Source organism: Salmo salar, chromosome 21 (genome assembly GCF_965601325.2).
Source record: "Salmo salar chromosome 21, fSalSal1, whole genome shotgun sequence".
Classification (NCBI taxonomy): Eukaryota; Metazoa; Chordata; class Actinopteri; order Salmoniformes; family Salmonidae; genus Salmo; species Salmo salar.
This window is the reverse complement of record NC_138311.1, coordinates 6,534,194-6,553,711: the sequence shown is the minus strand read 5'-3', so window position 1 is coordinate 6,553,711 and position 19,518 is coordinate 6,534,194. Positions and strand designations below refer to the sequence as shown.

General features: G+C 38.6%; 1 protein-coding gene across 3 annotated transcripts; it reads left to right on the top strand.

The window, feature by feature from the left end:
* Nucleotides 1-7,307: 7,307 nt before the first annotated feature.
* On the top strand, nucleotides 7,308-19,465 carry LOC106581652 (shox homeobox). Of its 3 annotated transcripts, none has more exons than XM_014163827.2 (6): nucleotides 7,308-7,687; nucleotides 9,347-9,555; nucleotides 13,414-13,471; nucleotides 13,792-13,880; nucleotides 16,839-17,051; nucleotides 17,425-19,465. In XM_014163827.2, exons 1-6 carry the CDS (start codon nucleotides 7,438-7,440, stop codon nucleotides 17,512-17,514), a joined length of 909 nt encoding a protein of 302 aa, XP_014019302.1. In that variant the 5' UTR covers nucleotides 7,308-7,437; the 3' UTR covers nucleotides 17,515-19,465. The 3 variants fall into 3 exon arrangements, with proteins under 3 accessions (XP_014019302.1, XP_014019301.1, XP_045560564.1); XM_014163826.2 differs by having other exon boundaries at nucleotides 13,771-13,880; XM_045704608.1 differs by having other exon boundaries at nucleotides 13,771-13,880; nucleotides 16,839-19,465.
* The last annotated feature ends 53 nt before the right edge of the window (nucleotides 19,466-19,518 follow it).

Sequence of the window (19,518 nt, the reverse complement as noted above, 5' to 3'; positions counted from 1 at the left end):
GAGACCCGTAATAACAAGTACACAATACACGCAGCACGAACGTTGAAACAACAAAGCACAGGTACTCACAAGACCAACAGACATGGGAACAATAACCGACAAGACAATGGTGAACAGAGGGCACATAAATACAATTACTAATCAGGAGAATTGGAATCAGGTGTGCGTAATGAGACAGTTCAGTGACGCCTAGAGGCCGGTGATGTAGACCTCTGAAACTGGTGCACGGAAAGAGCAGCAGTACCGGGGGAATCCGTGACAGAGAGAGAGAGAAGAGAGCAGAGAAGAATTGTCAATGCATTACTGTGTTTTCCCTGCAAATATGCACAGCATTTCAGGGTATAATGTCAATTTCATGCTTTCTTTAAATCTAAGGCCTCTTTGCCCTGTGGGTAGATAGCAGACAGAAAATACATGAGGAAAAATAACAATCCAAAGAGGAGACCAAGATATTCCCCCACGGCCTCCTACTGCTTTGTAGACGAATGTTCAGAGGAATCTGGTATTTTTGCCATGTTAAATTATTTTGTCCTCAAACCAGATGGTAACGGATAGTCGGATACTGTACTCTGTAGCCTACTTTCAACAGACTGGCGCTCTAATAATGGTAGGAGACCTAAATGAATGCACCAAACAAAACAGCAACTACCCAAACGTTTAAGTTTTAAAAAATGCCTCAAGACAGGCAACTGGCATTTCATAAACAAACACTATTAATAATTACTGTCATTAAAGATCATCTGAAATTACATTTGGAACAACAGAACAGTCCATTACCAGAGGTTAAATCAGATCATTTTATGAATATTTATCAGACCAATTCAAAATTAGAATAAATCTTCTGAAATGTGATCAAACCAATAAATTAGAATCACATATGCTATACATGCTATACAACATGTTATGTTAACTTAAAGTGTGACTCTAAATTGTGCAAATGATGGGTTAAACCTTGTCCTTCTGCTCCTCTACCCAGTTGGGATACTGAGAGCAGAACAGACCTGAGCAAACGAGAGCAGAGCAGACCTGAGCAAACGAGAGCAGAGCAGACCTGAGCAAACGAGAGCAGAGCGCAGCATAGCTGTAGTACAGTACAGTTGGTGTTGGCACTCCTCCTAGCAGTCTGGAGAGGCTGAAACCAACCGATGCCATACTAAACGAGACTGTGTGTCTGTTTAGTGGGAATTCCTTTGAAGCTGGCGCATCTCAAAATATTTAGGGGTAAATCATTGAACTATCTACGTCAAGAGTACCAGATTTCTTAAATGACAGTTATTACAGGTTAGCTATTCCCTGCCCTATGCAAAGATGATGATTTGAGAATGATTTTTGTCAATTTTTGGAGGAATTGTAAGTGAAGCGCTTACTGGAGCTATACGTATAACATTTAGGAAACACAATCTGCCATACAACATGATTTTGGCTGGATTATAAGTCAGAGAAACAAGAACATACACATATACTTTTCTTTATATTGGTATAGTTGATTCAAAAGTGTCTTTAGCTAAATCTGTTCACCTTAAACATATGCTGGTTTGCAAATGTTTGTTAGGTTTTCTGCCAAGTAGTTACTTTATTTTGAAGATACATTTCATTTTTTCATTTCATTTCTTGTCATCTTCTTATATACTATGTAGTAAATCATTATGAGTGCAAGTCAATTCCATCTCAAATCAACATAGTCTATCTGAAAAATAATTAATCCTTTCACACATTAACGATTAGTCTGGCAAAGCAAGCATGTTCAAATGCTGTTGCGGCATTTGTCAGTTTAGGCCTTTAGACCTCCGGCAGCCCAGCCCTGAGTCTACCTTTCTTTCCACTTTACCCTCCCACTGCCCAGCCCCTGCTAGAGCAAGAGGGACTGACAACCACCAAGTCAGGCTTCCAAGCAGAAGTCTTATGCTGCATTCATAACCAAGTGGGAAGGTGGCATTTACCACATACAACAGGGAAAAATCCATTTTAACCCCTCTTGAACCCCTGAGCTCCGACTTCTCCCACATGCTGACCTCTGACATCACCTACTAAGGAAATTACCTTCATTTCTGGCAGTTAAATGCATTAGAAAAACATGATTTACAAAAGCAATCTATTTATATGTTGTTGTTTTTTTATAGTTTGTTTGTGAGCATGATAGCTGTACTTTTAGTTTGTGGTTGACACAGCTTGTTCGCCATAGAGTACCACAGTATGAATCATAATGCCCATAAAACCTTGCGGTCAAATAGGGAAATGGTTCTAATCATTTTACCACCATTCATTTGTCCCATTGGGGATTTTAGAAACACTTAAAATAATGGCTGTGTTTTGTGAAGGCTTACCCTGGCGTAACATTTGGATAACTGTATAAATCTGTCTCAGACAAGGTGACTTTTATCTATATTCGCCTGTATTTACCCCCAACAAATGAAATTCTAGTTAGCTGCTAATGTGGCTATCATAAAGAACTACAAATGCCATGATGATCTGGAGGAGACAGCCGATTCGAGCCAAAGGTAAGAATCACTGGATGAACTATCTAACGTTAACTAAAGGTAATAATGAATACATTTCTTTAAAATGACAATTCTGTAATCTTTCTTGGGAAAGTTTTAAATTGAGACAATACCCGAAAATATGAATAAAAGTCACCTTGTCCGAAAGAGATTTACATGGTTATCAAAATGTCACACCAGAGTTAACCTACACAAAACACAGCCCTTATTTTAAGTGTTTCTAAAATCCCCTATGGGAAAAATGACTGGTGGAAACCGATTGGAACCATTTCCCTGTTTGACCGCTAGGTTTGATGGGTATTATAATACCTCCACTGTGGGGCTCTTCTAGCCAATTGGAGTTTCTCAATGAGTTCAGAGCATGTGAATGCATTCAACTCGTATTTATGACTTCACAACTGGCAATTTCCACCTTCCCACTTGGTTATGAATGCAGCATAAGCACTCCCCCAGACAAAACGAATTATAGTCCATACATACATTCACACAGGCACACACTTACATCATAGACATTCCTGCTCCCCACAGTTCTCAGTCTTTCTCTGTCCCATGCATGCAGCTCTGAATCGTTTTCGAATCATTCAAACCTGCTGATTGGCTAATAATGTGCCATCGCCTATCAGAGGCAGGGAAAGAGGACATAAGATTAGCACTAGATGAGCAATCAGATATCATTGCCTTTATGTTTTTTTTTTATATTGCAGCTGGACCCACGGCTCTCATTTCCGGCTCTGCCAACTTGTTAGGTATAGATCTGCAATGGTTCCAACCAATTATTTCTTAATGTAAGTGTTTTGTCTGCCGCTATTTAAAGATGCAGTGCTCTAGAGTCTGACTCAATCAAACCTGTCTTCGACATGTTTATGCTGTATCTTTGTTTACAAACTACTGCCAGCCCATGCATTTGTTGTTTTCTGAAAATGTTAGAATGTGAGGGGATTTCAGTATTTTCACAGAACCACAAACTGTCACAGATGGCAAGGGCTACCCAAAACTTGATAATCAGTAAAAATACAAAACCACTGCATCAATTGGCTACATTGTATACTGTGGGCTAAATAATACCCTGAAGGCTGACTCCATTATGAAAAAGTAGATTCCTCACTTTTAGCCCTCCATTGGTGAAAATTACTTGACAGTAGAACTTGGTCCTAGTAGGCTGCTTTGCTGTAGAGGAGCCCGGATTGGTCAAAGATGCTGAAATGATTATCCAACCTGCCTTTCCCAATGCCAACTAAATAGAGGGGGTAATACTGACACTTATAAGGAGAAGACAACTAATTATTTTTACACTCCCTGCAGAGATTTCAAATTCATACATGTGGTGGGAATTCAAAATAAAAGAGTAGATAAGGCTGTTTTCAGCCAAACGTCTGCGGTATAGGCTATCTTACGAATTTTGTGGCAAACATGATAACTAGGCTACCTCAAGCATATTTCTCAACAAGCTCTCACAGTCTTCATCCATACTCTCCAAACATCAAATGTCAATGTTGCTCCAAACATCAAATTTTGAAGTGTTTTTGTTGCTCCTGCTGCTCTGTATGTTCCATTTCTCCAAATTTTGAAGTTGAGTGCTAAAAGAAAATTCCACCCAAAAACGATATTTTGGTATTTGTTTCATTAGTCCATTGTTGATATAGTCCCAAAATATGTTGAACGTCAGCACCCAAGTTTTCAAGATAAATACACTTTAAAATACAGAAATGCAGTTGGTAGAGCTATAAAAAAAAACAGTGTCAAACATGTAACTTTCTGATCCAGAGTCATCAGATTAATCGAACACGACTGGGTTTGGGGTAGAGTTAAAAGCATAAATAAAAAACCAGTGTCCACAACTGGGATCGAACACACAACCTACTGATCTAGAGTCATAGGATTAAGAAAAATCAGTGTCCACAACTGGGATTGATTAATCTACTTTAGGATTGATCCAGAGTCATTGGATTACACCCATCCACCACCCCATCAATTTGATGGTAATAGTGCTCACTGTTGCCCCTAGTGGACGGTTTTGATTTCCCGACTTCCTCAGGACACAGATAAATGTCCAATTTCGAGATTTAGATGTTTTGCATCAATTTATGTGAAAATTATGAAATGACGAAAACAGATGGATGATTCTTTGTATTTTATTTATCAACTTATTCTATTTTGAATATCGTACAATTTCAACAATAATATATTTTCTATTTCAGCCAGTTTGATTTATGTTGTATCCCCTTCTCTTCTGTTTTGAACAGAATAATGTGTCCAACAAAACGGATTAGTATTAGGAATTTGCTAATGATAACATCATCAACAACAACAACAATAATAATAATATATGTTTGTGTTCGTTGACAATATAATGCAGGCATAGTAAATAGAATCAGTAGGCTAAATGGAGATAAATGTGTGCCTACAAATATGGCAAAGCAACACTTGTTATCAGGAAAGTAATTTTACTCAGTTACAATAGGCCACATAACCGTTCAGCTGGCTACAGTATTATTTGAATTACTCTTCTGACTTTTCTCGGATACTCATTGCCACGCTACAGAAATAAAATACCGTATTAAGAACTACTGAGACAGACAGGGTGGGAGGGAGGGGTGTTGAAAATGTTTGAGATATATGGAGAGGGGGGAATATGATTCGTGCCCCTTTAAGGATGTTTCGCCGCTAAACTATGGCAACATGAGCTCTGCTGCATATAGAACATCACTCTTCGATTTGCACTGGTGTATTCCGATACCCTCGAGCTTGTTGTTGATTGGGCACCACATGTGGATACTCCACGTCAATTGGACTGCACTCACTAATTTTCAAACGTTTAGGAAAAAAAAAGAAACACTTTGAAGTTTCACAATTAAGATTGTGCTGATGAAGAGAACACCATAGTTTGAAATGCATGTCAGATGAAAAGACTGGCATTTCCAAATAGGCTATGTCACAATAGTTGTTGTTGTTGTTGTTTTACATTACATTTACAACATTACATTACTTTTCGATATTTTCATTCTAAATATTCATATTTCACTATCTAAAGAAATGATGATGTTTTCATTAAACAAGTCTACAATTAATATATAGTTATAGGCCATTTGAATGATATGAATTATATAGAGCACCTTTAGTGGGGGTTTGGTAACCTCTAAAACAGCCATGGTGCCTTCTCACCTGTACCACCTAGTAGTTGTTGCTCTCTGTTGAACCATGGACACACAATTAAATAGGCCTATGATGTAGCCTATGATTGAAGATATCAACCAATATCGCCATGATTTGAATAATGGGTTGTGATGGGTATTCATCCCAGAATAAGTTAGTGCTATGGTTACGGAGACCAAGTAGGATTTATCTAGTTATTGACCACACATGCACAGCCCTGTACAAGTCAAATTATTCTATATGGAGACATTAACGAGGCACTCGATTCTGAACACAGATTTGAGTCATGAGGAGGATTTATGTCCATTAAATGTACGTCCATTAACAACAAAGGGCACAGTTCATCGCACGAGGGAAAGTCGCTCAGCCCGCGCGCGTCAGTCGCTGCGAGACGGGTTTTGTGATAAATGGAAAGATATCAAAACACGTCATTAGAGAGCACAGCTTTACTGAGTGCTTTCACACTGCCGGGGCGCTCCGGGTAGAATACCCCAGAGACAGCTCTCTTCTCTCGGCCTTTTGTGTTTCTGAGCTGGACCGATGCATGCGTTTTAGATAATGTTCAGCTATTATAGCCTACATGTATTTCCATGAAAATCCTAGATATAAATCAGCGAACATTTTCCACCACTTGCAGCCTAATTGTATTGATTATCAATGTATTTTATTTTATGATAAGTCCAGTTTAACATTTACAGCACTCCCAGAGGTGTTTGAATGATATGAATTATGAACAAAAACTGTAGGCCTACTTGTCACATTCACTGAGATTTGTTCTATTGGATTAGCAGTATATACCCCTATATTATAGCGTACATTGATGGTGTAATGTTAGTCTACTTTCTATCATATTTTTATGCATACAAAAAAACGAATAATAGACGCATTTAATCGTGAATATTTACTCACTATTTTATGAGATAAAAACGTCATAAACCGGTATTGGTCACTTATCATTAGATTATTATTAAGGAAATTATATTTATAATAATTGGCATTCGATTTATTTGCAATATTTCAAAGTAATTTACAATCTCAGAAAATGTGTGGACTGTGGCCTCTTTCCAAGTATTGTCACATGATTCACACCTGCAAAACAAAAATAATTAGGCTTCATACTTAGTTAAGCTAATTCTCCCTCTCGAGAAATGACATGAGTAGCCTAATTGTACTTATTGACATTATCTGACAGGCTACATCATCACTAGCCTATTGCAAATGTTTTCCACTTTTTAAAAAACAACACTAAAATGTAATATTTGATCAATGTAGGGCGAGTTGTTTCTATCGGATTATGTTGTTAGACCACCTATGTGCATTAAATTCTTAGTTGTCAACTCAAACAAATAGCAACACCAGGAGGAGCAAACCCAGCCACTCTGTATTCATATCTCATAATCACGTTAATGAAATTATCGCCGAATTAATTAATAGCCTACAGATTTCCCACTCATTTCACCATAAGGTACTGTAGGCATTTTAATGACCCCTAATTCAATTAACTGCCTCCGTCGAAGCATTGATTTCTGGAAAAGCTGCTGAAAGTTGAATTCAGATAAGTCGAGCAGCCCATAATTGCCCAAGACGCAGAGGTGGGGGCTGGGCTGAGGTGGCGGTGTATAAATAGTGTGCTCTCAAAAACACAGTCATAACAGCAGGAGTGATCTCACCTCTTCTCCACCCCCAATATCGCTTCTTTTTACGACCGAGCGCGCAAAGAGCTGACAACTAACGTTAAATAGGTCATTTTAAAGTGGGGCTCCGTGCTCAGGACCACTGAACGGCCATGGAAGAACTTACGGCGTTCGTCTCGAAATCTTTCGACCAGAAAACCAAGGAGAGCAGTAAGGAGAGTATCACGTACAGGGAAGTTTTGGAGAGTGGCTTGGCGCGGGCTAGGGAGCTGGGGAACTCGGAGACAAGTCTACAGGACATAACGGAAGGCAGCAACCACTGTCCAGTACATCTATTCAAGGAGCACGTAGAGCTAGAGAAAGAAAAACTGAAGGAGTTTAACGTTTCACGGGCCACGGAAGGTACGTTTCTATCCACCCGTTCGAGTGGTGTAGCGTGAATGTCCTAGATGCATTGCATTTTTACACGAACCAAGCCCTTGGTTTTCACGATTACTTTCGGTGCACCGATTGTAAAAGTACAAAAATATGTGGTGGCCAAAACATTTACAACGTCAAAACTATAACGAAAACATTTAAATTATTGCAGTTACTGTTAATTTTTTTTATATCGTAAGTTCACGTGTGTGCAGATTCTTCGAAAAAACTGTTCTCTATAATAGGCCCACTGGCATGTGTTTTGCAGTGAAAAGCAGTGGTCCAAACTAATGAAGCTAATGAAGTTGATCACTGTATTTATTAACACATCATATCGTTGCATAATATCGTATCGATGGCGATGATATGCATAATGATAGGCCGAATTCTATGTTTCCACTGTACAATTAATAGGAGTGGTACTTGCATTCTGCCCGTCAGCATACAGTAGCTTATACTTTGTTTTTTAAACTCTCGTTAATTGGACCATAAATTATTTTGACTGTGTGAAGTGTTTCTTGCTCGCATTTTCGTGACATAACAGAAGAAGAAAAAAAATCATACACAAAATGAACCCGTGCACCTCGAAGTTGGATGTATGCTCTTGCACTGTAATAGCAGTGTTAAGACGTTTACGTTGTTGTATAGCACACAATAGGTCCGTCTAATGACGATGGAAAACAATTGTTAGATGATAGTAATAATGATGTATCAAGACTTTAGCCCCGGTAATAATGTTAGGAGAATCTTAAACACATTATATAATCCTATCTGAAAATAACTGTATTTTACGCAACACGTTAACCTTGTGAAATATTTAAGCTATTTATAAGTTTGTAACGATCAACTACCGTGGAGATATTTTGCTGTATGATAGGCTTATTATACCAACCATTGAAATAACACGATAAATAACTTGATATAGGCTTACTATTTTATATCTAAAGGTTTTACAATTTACTGTATTTGATAAAACAATTAACAATATATAACACGTATAGTGTTCCAAAATAAAAGTCACATTAATAAACTACAATTGTTTGCTATCACCGTGCAGTTTCAGATTGTCCAGTGGAAATTGTGGCGTTTTCAGAAGGTCATTTCTTCCAATGAAGGATCCATGTGCAGACTGTAGGCAAATACCACTAAGGAAATTATAAGGCCAAATTATGACAGGATTTTATGGTCGAATATATCAATATGTATGTGTGTGAATAACTGTCATTATAGTAAACCCACAGTGCAATGACCGGCATGTGGTTTTGTAAGTTTGCAGGCCTGTATTTTCACCAATAGAGATCGAACTTGTTTATCATGTTTTGTTTACCGTCTCTGGCTGGCTAGCATAACACATACTATGTATTCCGCTAAATGAATATAAGCTACACTATATACACGGCCGTGTGTGTGTGTGTGTGTGTGTGTGTGTGTGTGTGTGTGTGTGTGTGTGTGTGTGTGTGTGTGTGTGTGTGTGTGTGTGTGTGTGTGTGTGTGGTGTGTGTGTGTGTGTGTGTGGTGTGTGGTGTGTGTGTGTGTGTGTGTGTGTGTGTGTAAAGCCAAGCTGTAGTTGCAGGTGTTTGAGAGTTTTTTGTGTTTGATGTAGAGATGTAGTGTATTTTGAAAACGTTGTGTGTATTCACGCAGGGATATATGAGTGCAAAGAGAAGAAGGAGGACGTAAAGTCGGAGGACGAGGACGCACAGAGCAAGCTGAAGCAGCGGCGGAGCAGGACAAACTTTACCCTGGAGCAGCTCAACGAGCTGGAGCGCCTGTTCGACGAGACGCACTACCCCGACGCCTTCATGCGGGAAGAGCTGAGCCAGAGGCTGGGACTGTCAGAGGCGAGAGTGCAGGTAACTCCCCGTCTCCATCAACTGAAAGTGAAAAGCATAACCCTAAAGGTTTTGGGCAAAACTCTAGATAGGGCTGTCTCTTAGATGCATTCTTTTTTATTTGATTTTATTTTATAAACAAAATATGGGTTTAAATAGGTTGAGTTTTTAAGCTGAAAGCATCAAGGATTGTTTTGAAAACAACGTGTGAGAGGTTGCCAGATTGAGACATCCAGTGACAGAGGCTGGAGTCATAGTGGGTGACGCAAGAAGATGACTGAAATTCGTGGTGCGGAATAACATGGATAAAATGCATGTAAGGCCTAGATTAGTAATGATGTATGCTCACAAATGAAACACTTTTCAGAAGGCTATAGAGTCAACACTTGCAAGGAAATAACCTACAGACCGTATTGATGAGGTGCCTTTAAAACTATGTGGCTATACACATTTATACTTTTTAGATAGCCTACATTTACTAAAACAAATGATGGTGTCCTATTGCCAAAAGGAAATATTTAGAAATAAATCAAATTGTTAACGTGTCAGGTTTGGGGTAGAATCGTCGTGGAATAGCGTCTTTAGAAAAACACGTTTAAACACGTTTAGGTGCACGCTTTGGCATTTATCTCTTCTATTATGTGCACGTGTAAAAAAAAAAAAAAATATTCAGGGATGATTTAAAACAGTACCGTCAAAATGAGATAGCGTTGAGGCTTACGTTTGAATATCATTTATTCACCCGTTTGATAAAACATCACTGGTTCTGTTTAATTTTCATGAGCTATGTAGGCCTACCATTATTTTGGTCCGCCCTGCCTGTTGTCAAGGCTCAGTTATACCGAGATGTTACACACTCCAGAGAACGTGTTGAGTGAGCTGCTTTTATGATGCAATGAGACAAACGTATCATGAAATATTAGATGCAACAAACTGCGCAAATATGACTCTGTCGACATGGTGAAAGCCACACGAGTTTATTTATTGGATCGATATTACATAGATTGACCTCACGACCTCGGTGAGATTTGTTTGACAATATTTTTTAAATTAACTTTAGGTATCAAGTGCAATAATAGTGCAAGAACAATTCTACTACTACCACTACTACTACTACTACTACTACTACTACTACTGCTGCTGCTGCTGCTAATAATAATACTAATAATACTGCAAGCCTACTGGTTACTGTTGATTTTTTAATTATTGTTTTTGCAATGTAACACTATCCATTATCAAAGAAATGTATATCATGATAACATTGGTCAATTTTTTTACATGACCAAAATACTGTTGCTTTTCAACAAATAAAATGACGCCTATAGCCTTTGCCACATCATAGTTGCTCAAGTGACATTGGATGAATTTGAACCCGTCTCCTCACTCCTGGCAGATTATTGTAGAAGAAAAATTGCTTATGCGCTTCGGAAAGATCTTACCACATCATAAAAATTAATGAAGAGATTGTACGAGTGCTTCAGGGGACACCGTCGTATGTCAGTCACCTCATTTCCCCCCGCGTTGTCTATGTAATATGTGCCATTGGCTTGATATATTGTTCCCATAAAAATGGATTAGAAATAATTCAATTCTGCTGGAACTCAGTCGGTGGCACACCTCATGTTCCGAGATCTAATCGGGGTACTAAGTAGCCTAATATTAGAAGTCTGCACCGTGTGACAGCTTGCAAGCGTGACATGAAAAAAAAGTCATTTTAAACATGGACAAAATCAAATTGTGTTAAGACAGGAAGAAAGCATTTACCTGTTAAAACGCAATGGGAGAAATATTTACCCAATATTTACAACAATAATGCATATAGACTGAAATGGGCCGTGAGGGTTAAAATCACACACCATTAAAATCCATGTCGCAGCCGACCGTTTTTCGATTTGAAACCCTCAAATCTATCATAAGTAAATTGTAAGGCATGTGGTAGATAGAAGGGTATTAACCTGCACTTAGGCGTCGGAACAGAAGCCCCACGTCGCGCGCAGCTGAGGAATCTAATTGAAAGTTATGAGAGCTTGGTGAGGAGCGTGCAGTAATTCTATTACGACTAATATATCTGGGTTTCTGGTACAGAGCTAAATTAAATGTCATTATTCACTGTCTCTAATAAAAATCTAAAGGAAACGAGATTAGGGCGTTTGTATAGCGCATCATTGAGTGGTCCTTAATGAAGAAATAACTGTCGCAACCAGTGTAGTTCACTTTACTTAGCATTCTGGCACGTAATATATATATATATATATATATATATATATATATATATATATATATATATATATATTATATATATATATATATATATATATATATACATACATACATATATATATATATGTTTTGATTTTATTTTGTGTCAGTACAGACCTTTAAGAGACAACAACATCAGTGATTAAAAAGTAAAGTAATTAAATACACCTCGTGATATAATCTAAAACAATTAAATAATACATTTAGCAGTAGGCTATACGAATAATGATATAGCCATATAGGCTTAATAATAATAACAATAATAATAGGAAACAGGGTAATAATAGGCCAATAATAGCCTAATCCTAAATAATGATCTTCTAAAAACGACATTAAACAAACATTTGTTTCCAATAGGCTATGTGATGGAGGGAGAGTTGGGGCAAATCATCTGTGGACATGCTATGTCAATAATGCATACTTTATCGACAAACGTATTATTACAGTCCAATCCACACGCGTTAAAATGGCTGCAGCACCTTGAGTAATTAAGGTGCCCTTTGTGGTTCTCTAGGCGCTAATTCGGCTACTGTAAATTATAATCATTACTGGGGTCGGAGGGGAGAGGAGATAATGGATTCGTGGAGGGAAATTAGGTTGATGATAATTAATAATAGGCTATGCTGCTTCCGTAACCTGGAGAGCAAAAGGGCCTAGTAGATTAGACGGAGTAAAGGGACCTTTTTGGCCCCGTTTTTTAAGCACATAGGCCTACGTAAATATTGTTAAGCTATACATTTTGTGACGATATGCTGTATATTATTTTAGACTATTATAGATAATATATTCGATCTTATATGATCTATAATAGTGTAGGCAATTATTTCAGTTGTAATTCATGATTAAAACAGTATAGGTTTATTGGCTACTTTTGTGAGCAGTAATGTCATCATCGACATTCTCGGTGTTGGGGAGTACATTAACTGCATTTTACAGTAGCTTGGTGGTAGTTGAACTAACTTCAAATCAAGGTAGCGTTTTCAGTAGTTAACGTTTTTGTCGTGTTTATTTGACCTTTATTTAACTAGGCAGGTCAGAACAAATTCTTATTTTTAATGACGGCCTAGGAACAGTGGGTTAACTACCTTGTTCAGGGGCAGAAAGACAGATTTTTACATTGTCAGCTCGGGGATTCGATCTTGCAACCTTTCGGTTACGAGTTCAACGCTCCAATGTCACGGTATAACTTACTAGGCTACTAGAACTACACTACTTTTTGTTGTTGAAAAAAAATGCAATAAAATATGGGTGAGGTAGGCAATAGTTTCCTTTCTTTTTCGGCATCAGACCTGCCTCATTTTCACTTAAAACATTGTGTTTGTGTTTAATAGGCTAAGTTACACATTATGGTAACATATGACCCATATGTGTTCTGTTTTTGCAATTTGTAATCTATAACATTTCAGATTTACATATGATGACTTTCCCAAAGAAGTTTGGATGTGGTGAACTACTTTTCCAAAGTAACTTTAGTTAATTCAACTATATTTTTCTTAGTGTAGCTTAACTTCTTCCAGTATGAAGTAATTGGTAGCTTGGTAAAATATATTTTCAGAGTTGCTTCCCCAACATGAATATTCTACAATACCCTCATTCAGTGTTTAAAATTGTGGTTTCCAGGTTTGGTTTCAAAACAGAAGAGCGAAATGTCGAAAACAAGAAAACCAGATGCATAAAGGTAACTTCTATTTATTATCCATCTACTTGTATTTTTTATGATTAATGTTGTGATGATTATTATACTTGTCATTTTACACTTGCAAATGTTTACTAAATTGTTTGCTAGTACGTTACATCACACATTTCTTACAATAATTATGTAGGCCTATGCTCTAGCCTGTAAAGTTAATCAACCTTCATGTGCATGTACTGTATTATGTTTGATTAATCACATGCAAAATGTAAAATGTCATCTTGTAACCTTTGACCAACCATATCAGCCTTATACTCAAACTTAACTGTCTCACTGTCTGACAGACACCTCTTCATACTTTCCAGGTGTCACTCTGGGAATTGCCAGTCATCTGGATGCCTGCAGAGTAGCGCCATATGTCAACATGGGAGCGCTACGGATGCCTTTTCAACAGGTATGTTGTTTTCTCTTTTTCATGACATGAATCCTATGTGAAATATTTACTGATGAAATGCAGGCATGCAAGTGAGTGATTGTGCACAAGTAAAAGTTAATATTCAACATCAATTAACCTCTGAAAGTCTGAGCCATTGGGGGGGATTCTATTAAACTAACATATGGAATTGATTTAAGAAGGTCATTTTGAATTTTAGGACCCCTTTAGGTATATAAAAACAAATGTATATTTTTGTTTTGAAAAAATATTGAATTTGTTCTTTACTACTATAGCCCATAGAAACACATTGAATAACACATTCATAAATGGCAAAAAAGACAGTAAAAAATAAATCATAAAGAATAAGGTTTGGAGGTGGAGATATAAGAAAACTCAGGAAATGTTTGTGTTTTTTTTAGACACATATTTAACCCCCTGTTTTGTTGGCACAAAACTGCCTCCATACTTCCATTCATTTTTTAAAAACTGGCACTGGTGACCTTCTGATGAGTCCCATGACACTTGTGGGGGTTGTAGAGCAAAACGGAGAACACCATCGTGTTCGTGAGAGTCTCCTCTTTCTGCTACAGACATTTAGGATGTGTCATGGTCTGACAAACACCGCTGTAGCTCAGCCACCTATCACCGCAGATGCGGAAGGGCGACATAAGCGGATGTGGTGGATTGAGACGCAGCACATGCAAAAACCAGATATCTCTATCTTAAAGTGACGGATTTTGATGAGGATTTTTTAAATTATGTTACTTAGATTGATGCATGGGTGCGTCAACAGACTCTTAAGGAGGTTAACTGACAACAAGCCGTAGTTTCTATATGTGTTAGCATGGTTGAAAGGTTTGATGCAGTCATAAAAATGCACCCTACTTTTATTTTAGTCTCTTAGAAGGTATAGCTGATATTAACCCCTGAAATATAAGCAACCACACTTCACAATCATCTCCGAATCTGTGAGAGATATTGGAGAGAGGTGCATATGCCCTTATTATACAAAAAAAGACACCTATCGTCCGAATGTGTAGTTTACAACGGCTGTTGTGAATGAGAACTCTATGGAGCTGGAGGGCTGTGTGTGAGAGTCAACTCAACCCTGGAACACCTTTCACCTTTGGGGTGCGTTAAGAGCGGGATGTGTGTGTGTGTGTTTGTGTTTGTTGGAGAGACATTTGATCTGGTGAGGTCTGTTTTTGCGGCCTGGCCGTTGAGTTGTCTGTTCACCCCTGTGAAAAGCTTGGGCCTAATTAAGCCAACACTTGCGCAACGCAAGCACATAAAAGAGATGATGAAAGCACCGACTGGAGAAGGCTCTGATGGATATTGGTGGTGAGCTGCATTGGCAGGGAGGGAGGCATGAGGCCTGCATACTGAGAGAAGAGCACTACCTCTACGGGCCTGAGACAGACAAGCACAGGGCAGGCTGTGACACACTTATGCAAGCACACATGTACCCCTGCATGTATACGCACGCACACATGTACCCCTGCATGTATACGCACGTACACATGTTCGCACAAATGCACATGCATTCACAATTGCACACACACAGAAACACACACATATATTGAGCAGCTGTTGTGCTGGGGACTGGGTAGCGCCTGTAGCAGCTCATGCCCTGTTCCATTTCACTGATCCTCCCAGCAAACTTAACAACAACACGCTGAGAGATTCCCTCTCAAAGAGGGGTTCCCTTCTGTGTTTCACTGACAGTCTGCATTCATACATTTGGAACAAGGCTCTTTGTTTGAGTGTTAGCTGTTATTATGAAAGTCAGTCTCCGTCTATCTGGAATCATGCCTATTTTTTGAGTGTTTGGTAACAGTGACAGTTGTTGGGAAAGAAAATATGGAGGAAGGCCTACTGGTCATTTATGCAATGGCTTGTGTCTGTGGCTCGTGTCAATGCAATGCAGAGCAAGTACAAATACTGGTCAGCAATACGTAATGAAATACCATCCAAGAAAGCATATTTTGCGGTTTATTTTAATTCTCTCTCGCAGTTAAACAACTTTAATTTCGGTCATTTTCCATGTTATTGGCTATGTCGAAATAGCGTCACATTTTAAATTGGTTGAAACATTTAGCTCTCTCTTAAAACATTTACCATGCGTTGCTTAAATGAAGTTTTATTTGGGTTGGATGAGAAAGCACGAGGCTCTTCACTTCTCTCCTTGCTTCTTGTGGCGTTTGAAACGCATGAGAAATGGCAAGAGGCAACGTAGCTCTCCTTCTGAAGTACAGGGATTTCTAATTTTCACCTACTCCTCATAAAATAATTGCCAAGAATGTGCAAACTGATACTCTATGGTCCTTATGACTTTCACTTTCCCTTTGCTCAGGAATATGTCTGGATAAATATTTATAACTCTAAATACGTTAATATTTTTTGCGTGAATTTATATTTATTTATGCAATTGAATCCGTAATCAGGATAACAAGACGTTGCATATTTCCAAGGGTATGAAGGAGATCTCACTGTGAATGAAACAAATCTGTTCAGGGTCTTAGAAAGACTTTGATTTCTAGGCTGTTAAACTGGACGTGGTGTCTGTGAAGTTATGTATGATTCATTAACTTTAAGAATAGCTGACATGAAAAAAGGGGAAAGGCTCAGAGTGCAGTTCCTAACATTTTTCTGAGAAAACACAGAGTAAGCAACAGCTTTGAGGGGATAGAACTTGAAGGGGAATTAAATAGTGTCAAACTGTGAAACCTAAACCCTTGGCTCTTCTCTCACACATGCATGCACACACAACGCACGCGCACACACACACACACACACACACACACACACACACACACACACACACACACACACACACACACACACACACACACACACACACACACACACACACACACACACACACACACACACACACACACACACACACACACACACACAGCCTGAGAGGCTGGGAGGGTCTCACTAACCCAGGGATTGTTTTTGGTTGTCCGGCAGGTCCAGGCCCAGCTCCAGTTGGAGGGCGTGGCTCACTCCCACCATCACCTGCACCCTCACCTGGCGGCGCATGCACCCTACCTGATGTTCCCGCCCCCGCCCTTTGGACTACCAATCGCCTCTCTCGCGGACTCAGCCTCTGCAGCGGCGGCCGTGGCAGCGGCTGCCAAGAGCAACAGCAAGAACTCTAGCATCGCTGACCTCCGACTCAAGGCAAGAAAACATGCCGAGGCACTGGGTCTCTGACCCCACCGGGCTTCCCCTCCGCTCGCCCCACGCCCTCATAATCACCTGCTTCTCATACAAGACTGAGCCCTGTGATCGGGTCTGACACTTACAGCTTAAACAAAACAACATTTAAAAAAAAAAACACTGAGAGGGAGAATGAAAGAGAGAGACAGAGAGAGAGAAAAAGAGAGACACAGAGGGAGAGGGAGATGGGGAGAGGATGAGTGGAGGAAGAAGAGGAGGAGAAAGAAGGAGGGGAGCAAGAAAATTGTCACAAAACCAGCTGCCAAAACACCCATTTGTAGAGAGAACGGTAATTAAATACCAATGAAATCACCTTTTACTTTTCGCCCAACAGGCAGGACTTCTGCGGGGCCAGTGGCTCAGTCCACTCCAGGCACACATCACAAGTCCAGGACCGTACAAACACATGTGGATGTCTGTCTGAGCCGAGGGCCAGGGCCGGGCCAGGCCAGACCGGGAGACTTTAGAACAAAGCAAACTGGCAAAGCAGGCAAGCAGGGCCAAATACTAGAGCCTCACTGATGCCGATGCCGTCACGTTGACTTTACAGACTATTGTGTGTTTGGGAAAAGACACTGACACCACGAGGCATCGGACCTGCTCTAAACTTTACACACAAAAAAGACAAAGAAAAAAATTAAGAAAAAAAGAGAAAAGAAATGGCCATGTTCTCTGTGTAACCACTGTGTTGTTTCCTGCCGCTGCCCAGTGCATGAGTTCTATTGGACGACTGCAGACTTATCACGGAGCCTGGCCATGTTGTATCAGACCTAACACCCCAACTCTGTTGTATCACTGCCATTCAAACTTCCCACTATATATACTCTCATCCACAAAGTCGAAGGTCATTGGGGTTTGATTTCCTTTAAACTGTGGACTGACAGGAATGGGATAATCTAATCCCTTACTTTTCTGCTTTTGGAGGATGGAAAGTGTAAATGTGTTTTGCTGGGAATGAGTCCAAAATACGTTTTTTTTGTTGTTCTCCTCACATTGTTCTCTCTCTCTAGCTTTCTTTCTTTCTGTTTATTGTGATGTTTCTTGGGAATAGAAGTGAAGATATTCTTTGCACTTCAGGTCTTGTATGTGGGAGTTTACAAACAGCACTACAAGCAGATACTACTTTACTAAATGAGGGTGGGAAAAGGAACCGATTTGGGTTTTATCATGTCATCGAAAAAAGACGTTCACAAAACGTTTAGAAGGATAAAGGGTATAACTGCAATTTTTTGTAATTTTGAAAATATGAAGGAAGCATCAGTTAAACTGAAATGCAATTGTGCGCAGTTTAAGTGCAATACTGTAAATATGAAGAAAAAAAAGAGAGAAAAAAAGCAGTTAATTGTTAGAGATAAACAAATGATTTGCAGTGATTTGTTTCAGGCACTGATAAATCCGTGTGTTGAATTTCTTTGCCAAACAGACCCGTTTTTTCTAAAGCATTGTATATTATGTTATGTTGCGAACTCATCCTCAATCATGTGCCATAACCCCAGAAATGCAATGGTTTTCAAACATAGTTTTGTACACATCAGGAAACTATAATAACTTGTTGAGGTAGACATGAGCACCTGGGTTTGATGCTGAAATTAATAATTGAAACTAGGATCTGAAATAATTTATCATAATCTATTGTATTAACATGGGACAAAGAATTATGTCAAATTCCACCAAAGATTCTAACAAATGTTACAATTTATGTTATAGGAACAATAAAACCATGGCAGTGTTGTAGAGACAGTTTAGTTTTCTTTAGGCCTATACATGTTAAACTTGCATTTATTTGCATGTTCATGGTTTAACAACCTAAATAAATAATGCTAACTAGCAAGTATTATATTTGAAACATTTGCAAATTCAAAGGATATTGTTTTGGAAATGTTTTGTGTCATTGAGAAACAGATCCTAGTAAGGTCTACCTCAAACAATGTTTTACCAACACTTTCTCTGTTCTCAAACCATCATTTACAGTTGTTTAGAAATGTCTCCATTTTAAATTAAACATATGGGTGCTTTTATTTATTATTTTTGTCTGAAAGTTTATACAATTAAAAAATAGTTGAAATACAAGTGTACATTTTGACATGGCTTTGCATTTATTTTTATATGTTTTTTAAATGTTACATTTGCAACGGGAGATGCGTGGCTGTTGTGCATTGTTTGCCTAAAATGTAGCGTGTCAGCGTTTACAAACATTTCAGGGATGATTGAATTTGATTAAGCTCCATGGAAGTTGTTGTACCCACCACAAGTATTATCATTTCATATGCAAGCATGCCTAAACATGATTCACTATACAGTTTGTATTTTTTTCCTTTTGATTCACAAAATATGAATGTACAAGTAAACTATCAATAAAGTTATAAATATTTGTACTGAAGTTTTAAGATACTTTAACAACTCATTTCAAGATTAATCAAAACAATAT

Coding starts and splice junctions, on each gene's coding strand:
- LOC106581652 (XM_014163826.2), top strand. CDS start 7,438: ATGGAAGAACTTACGGCGTTCGTCTCGAAATCTTTCGACCAGAAAACC. Junction 13,472..13,770: donor AGAAAACCAGATGCATAAAG/GTAACTTCTATT, acceptor ACTGTCTGACAG/ACACCTCTTCATACTTTCCA. Junction 13,881..16,838: donor TACGGATGCCTTTTCAACAG/GTATGTTGTTTT, acceptor GTTGTCCGGCAG/GTCCAGGCCCAGCTCCAGTT.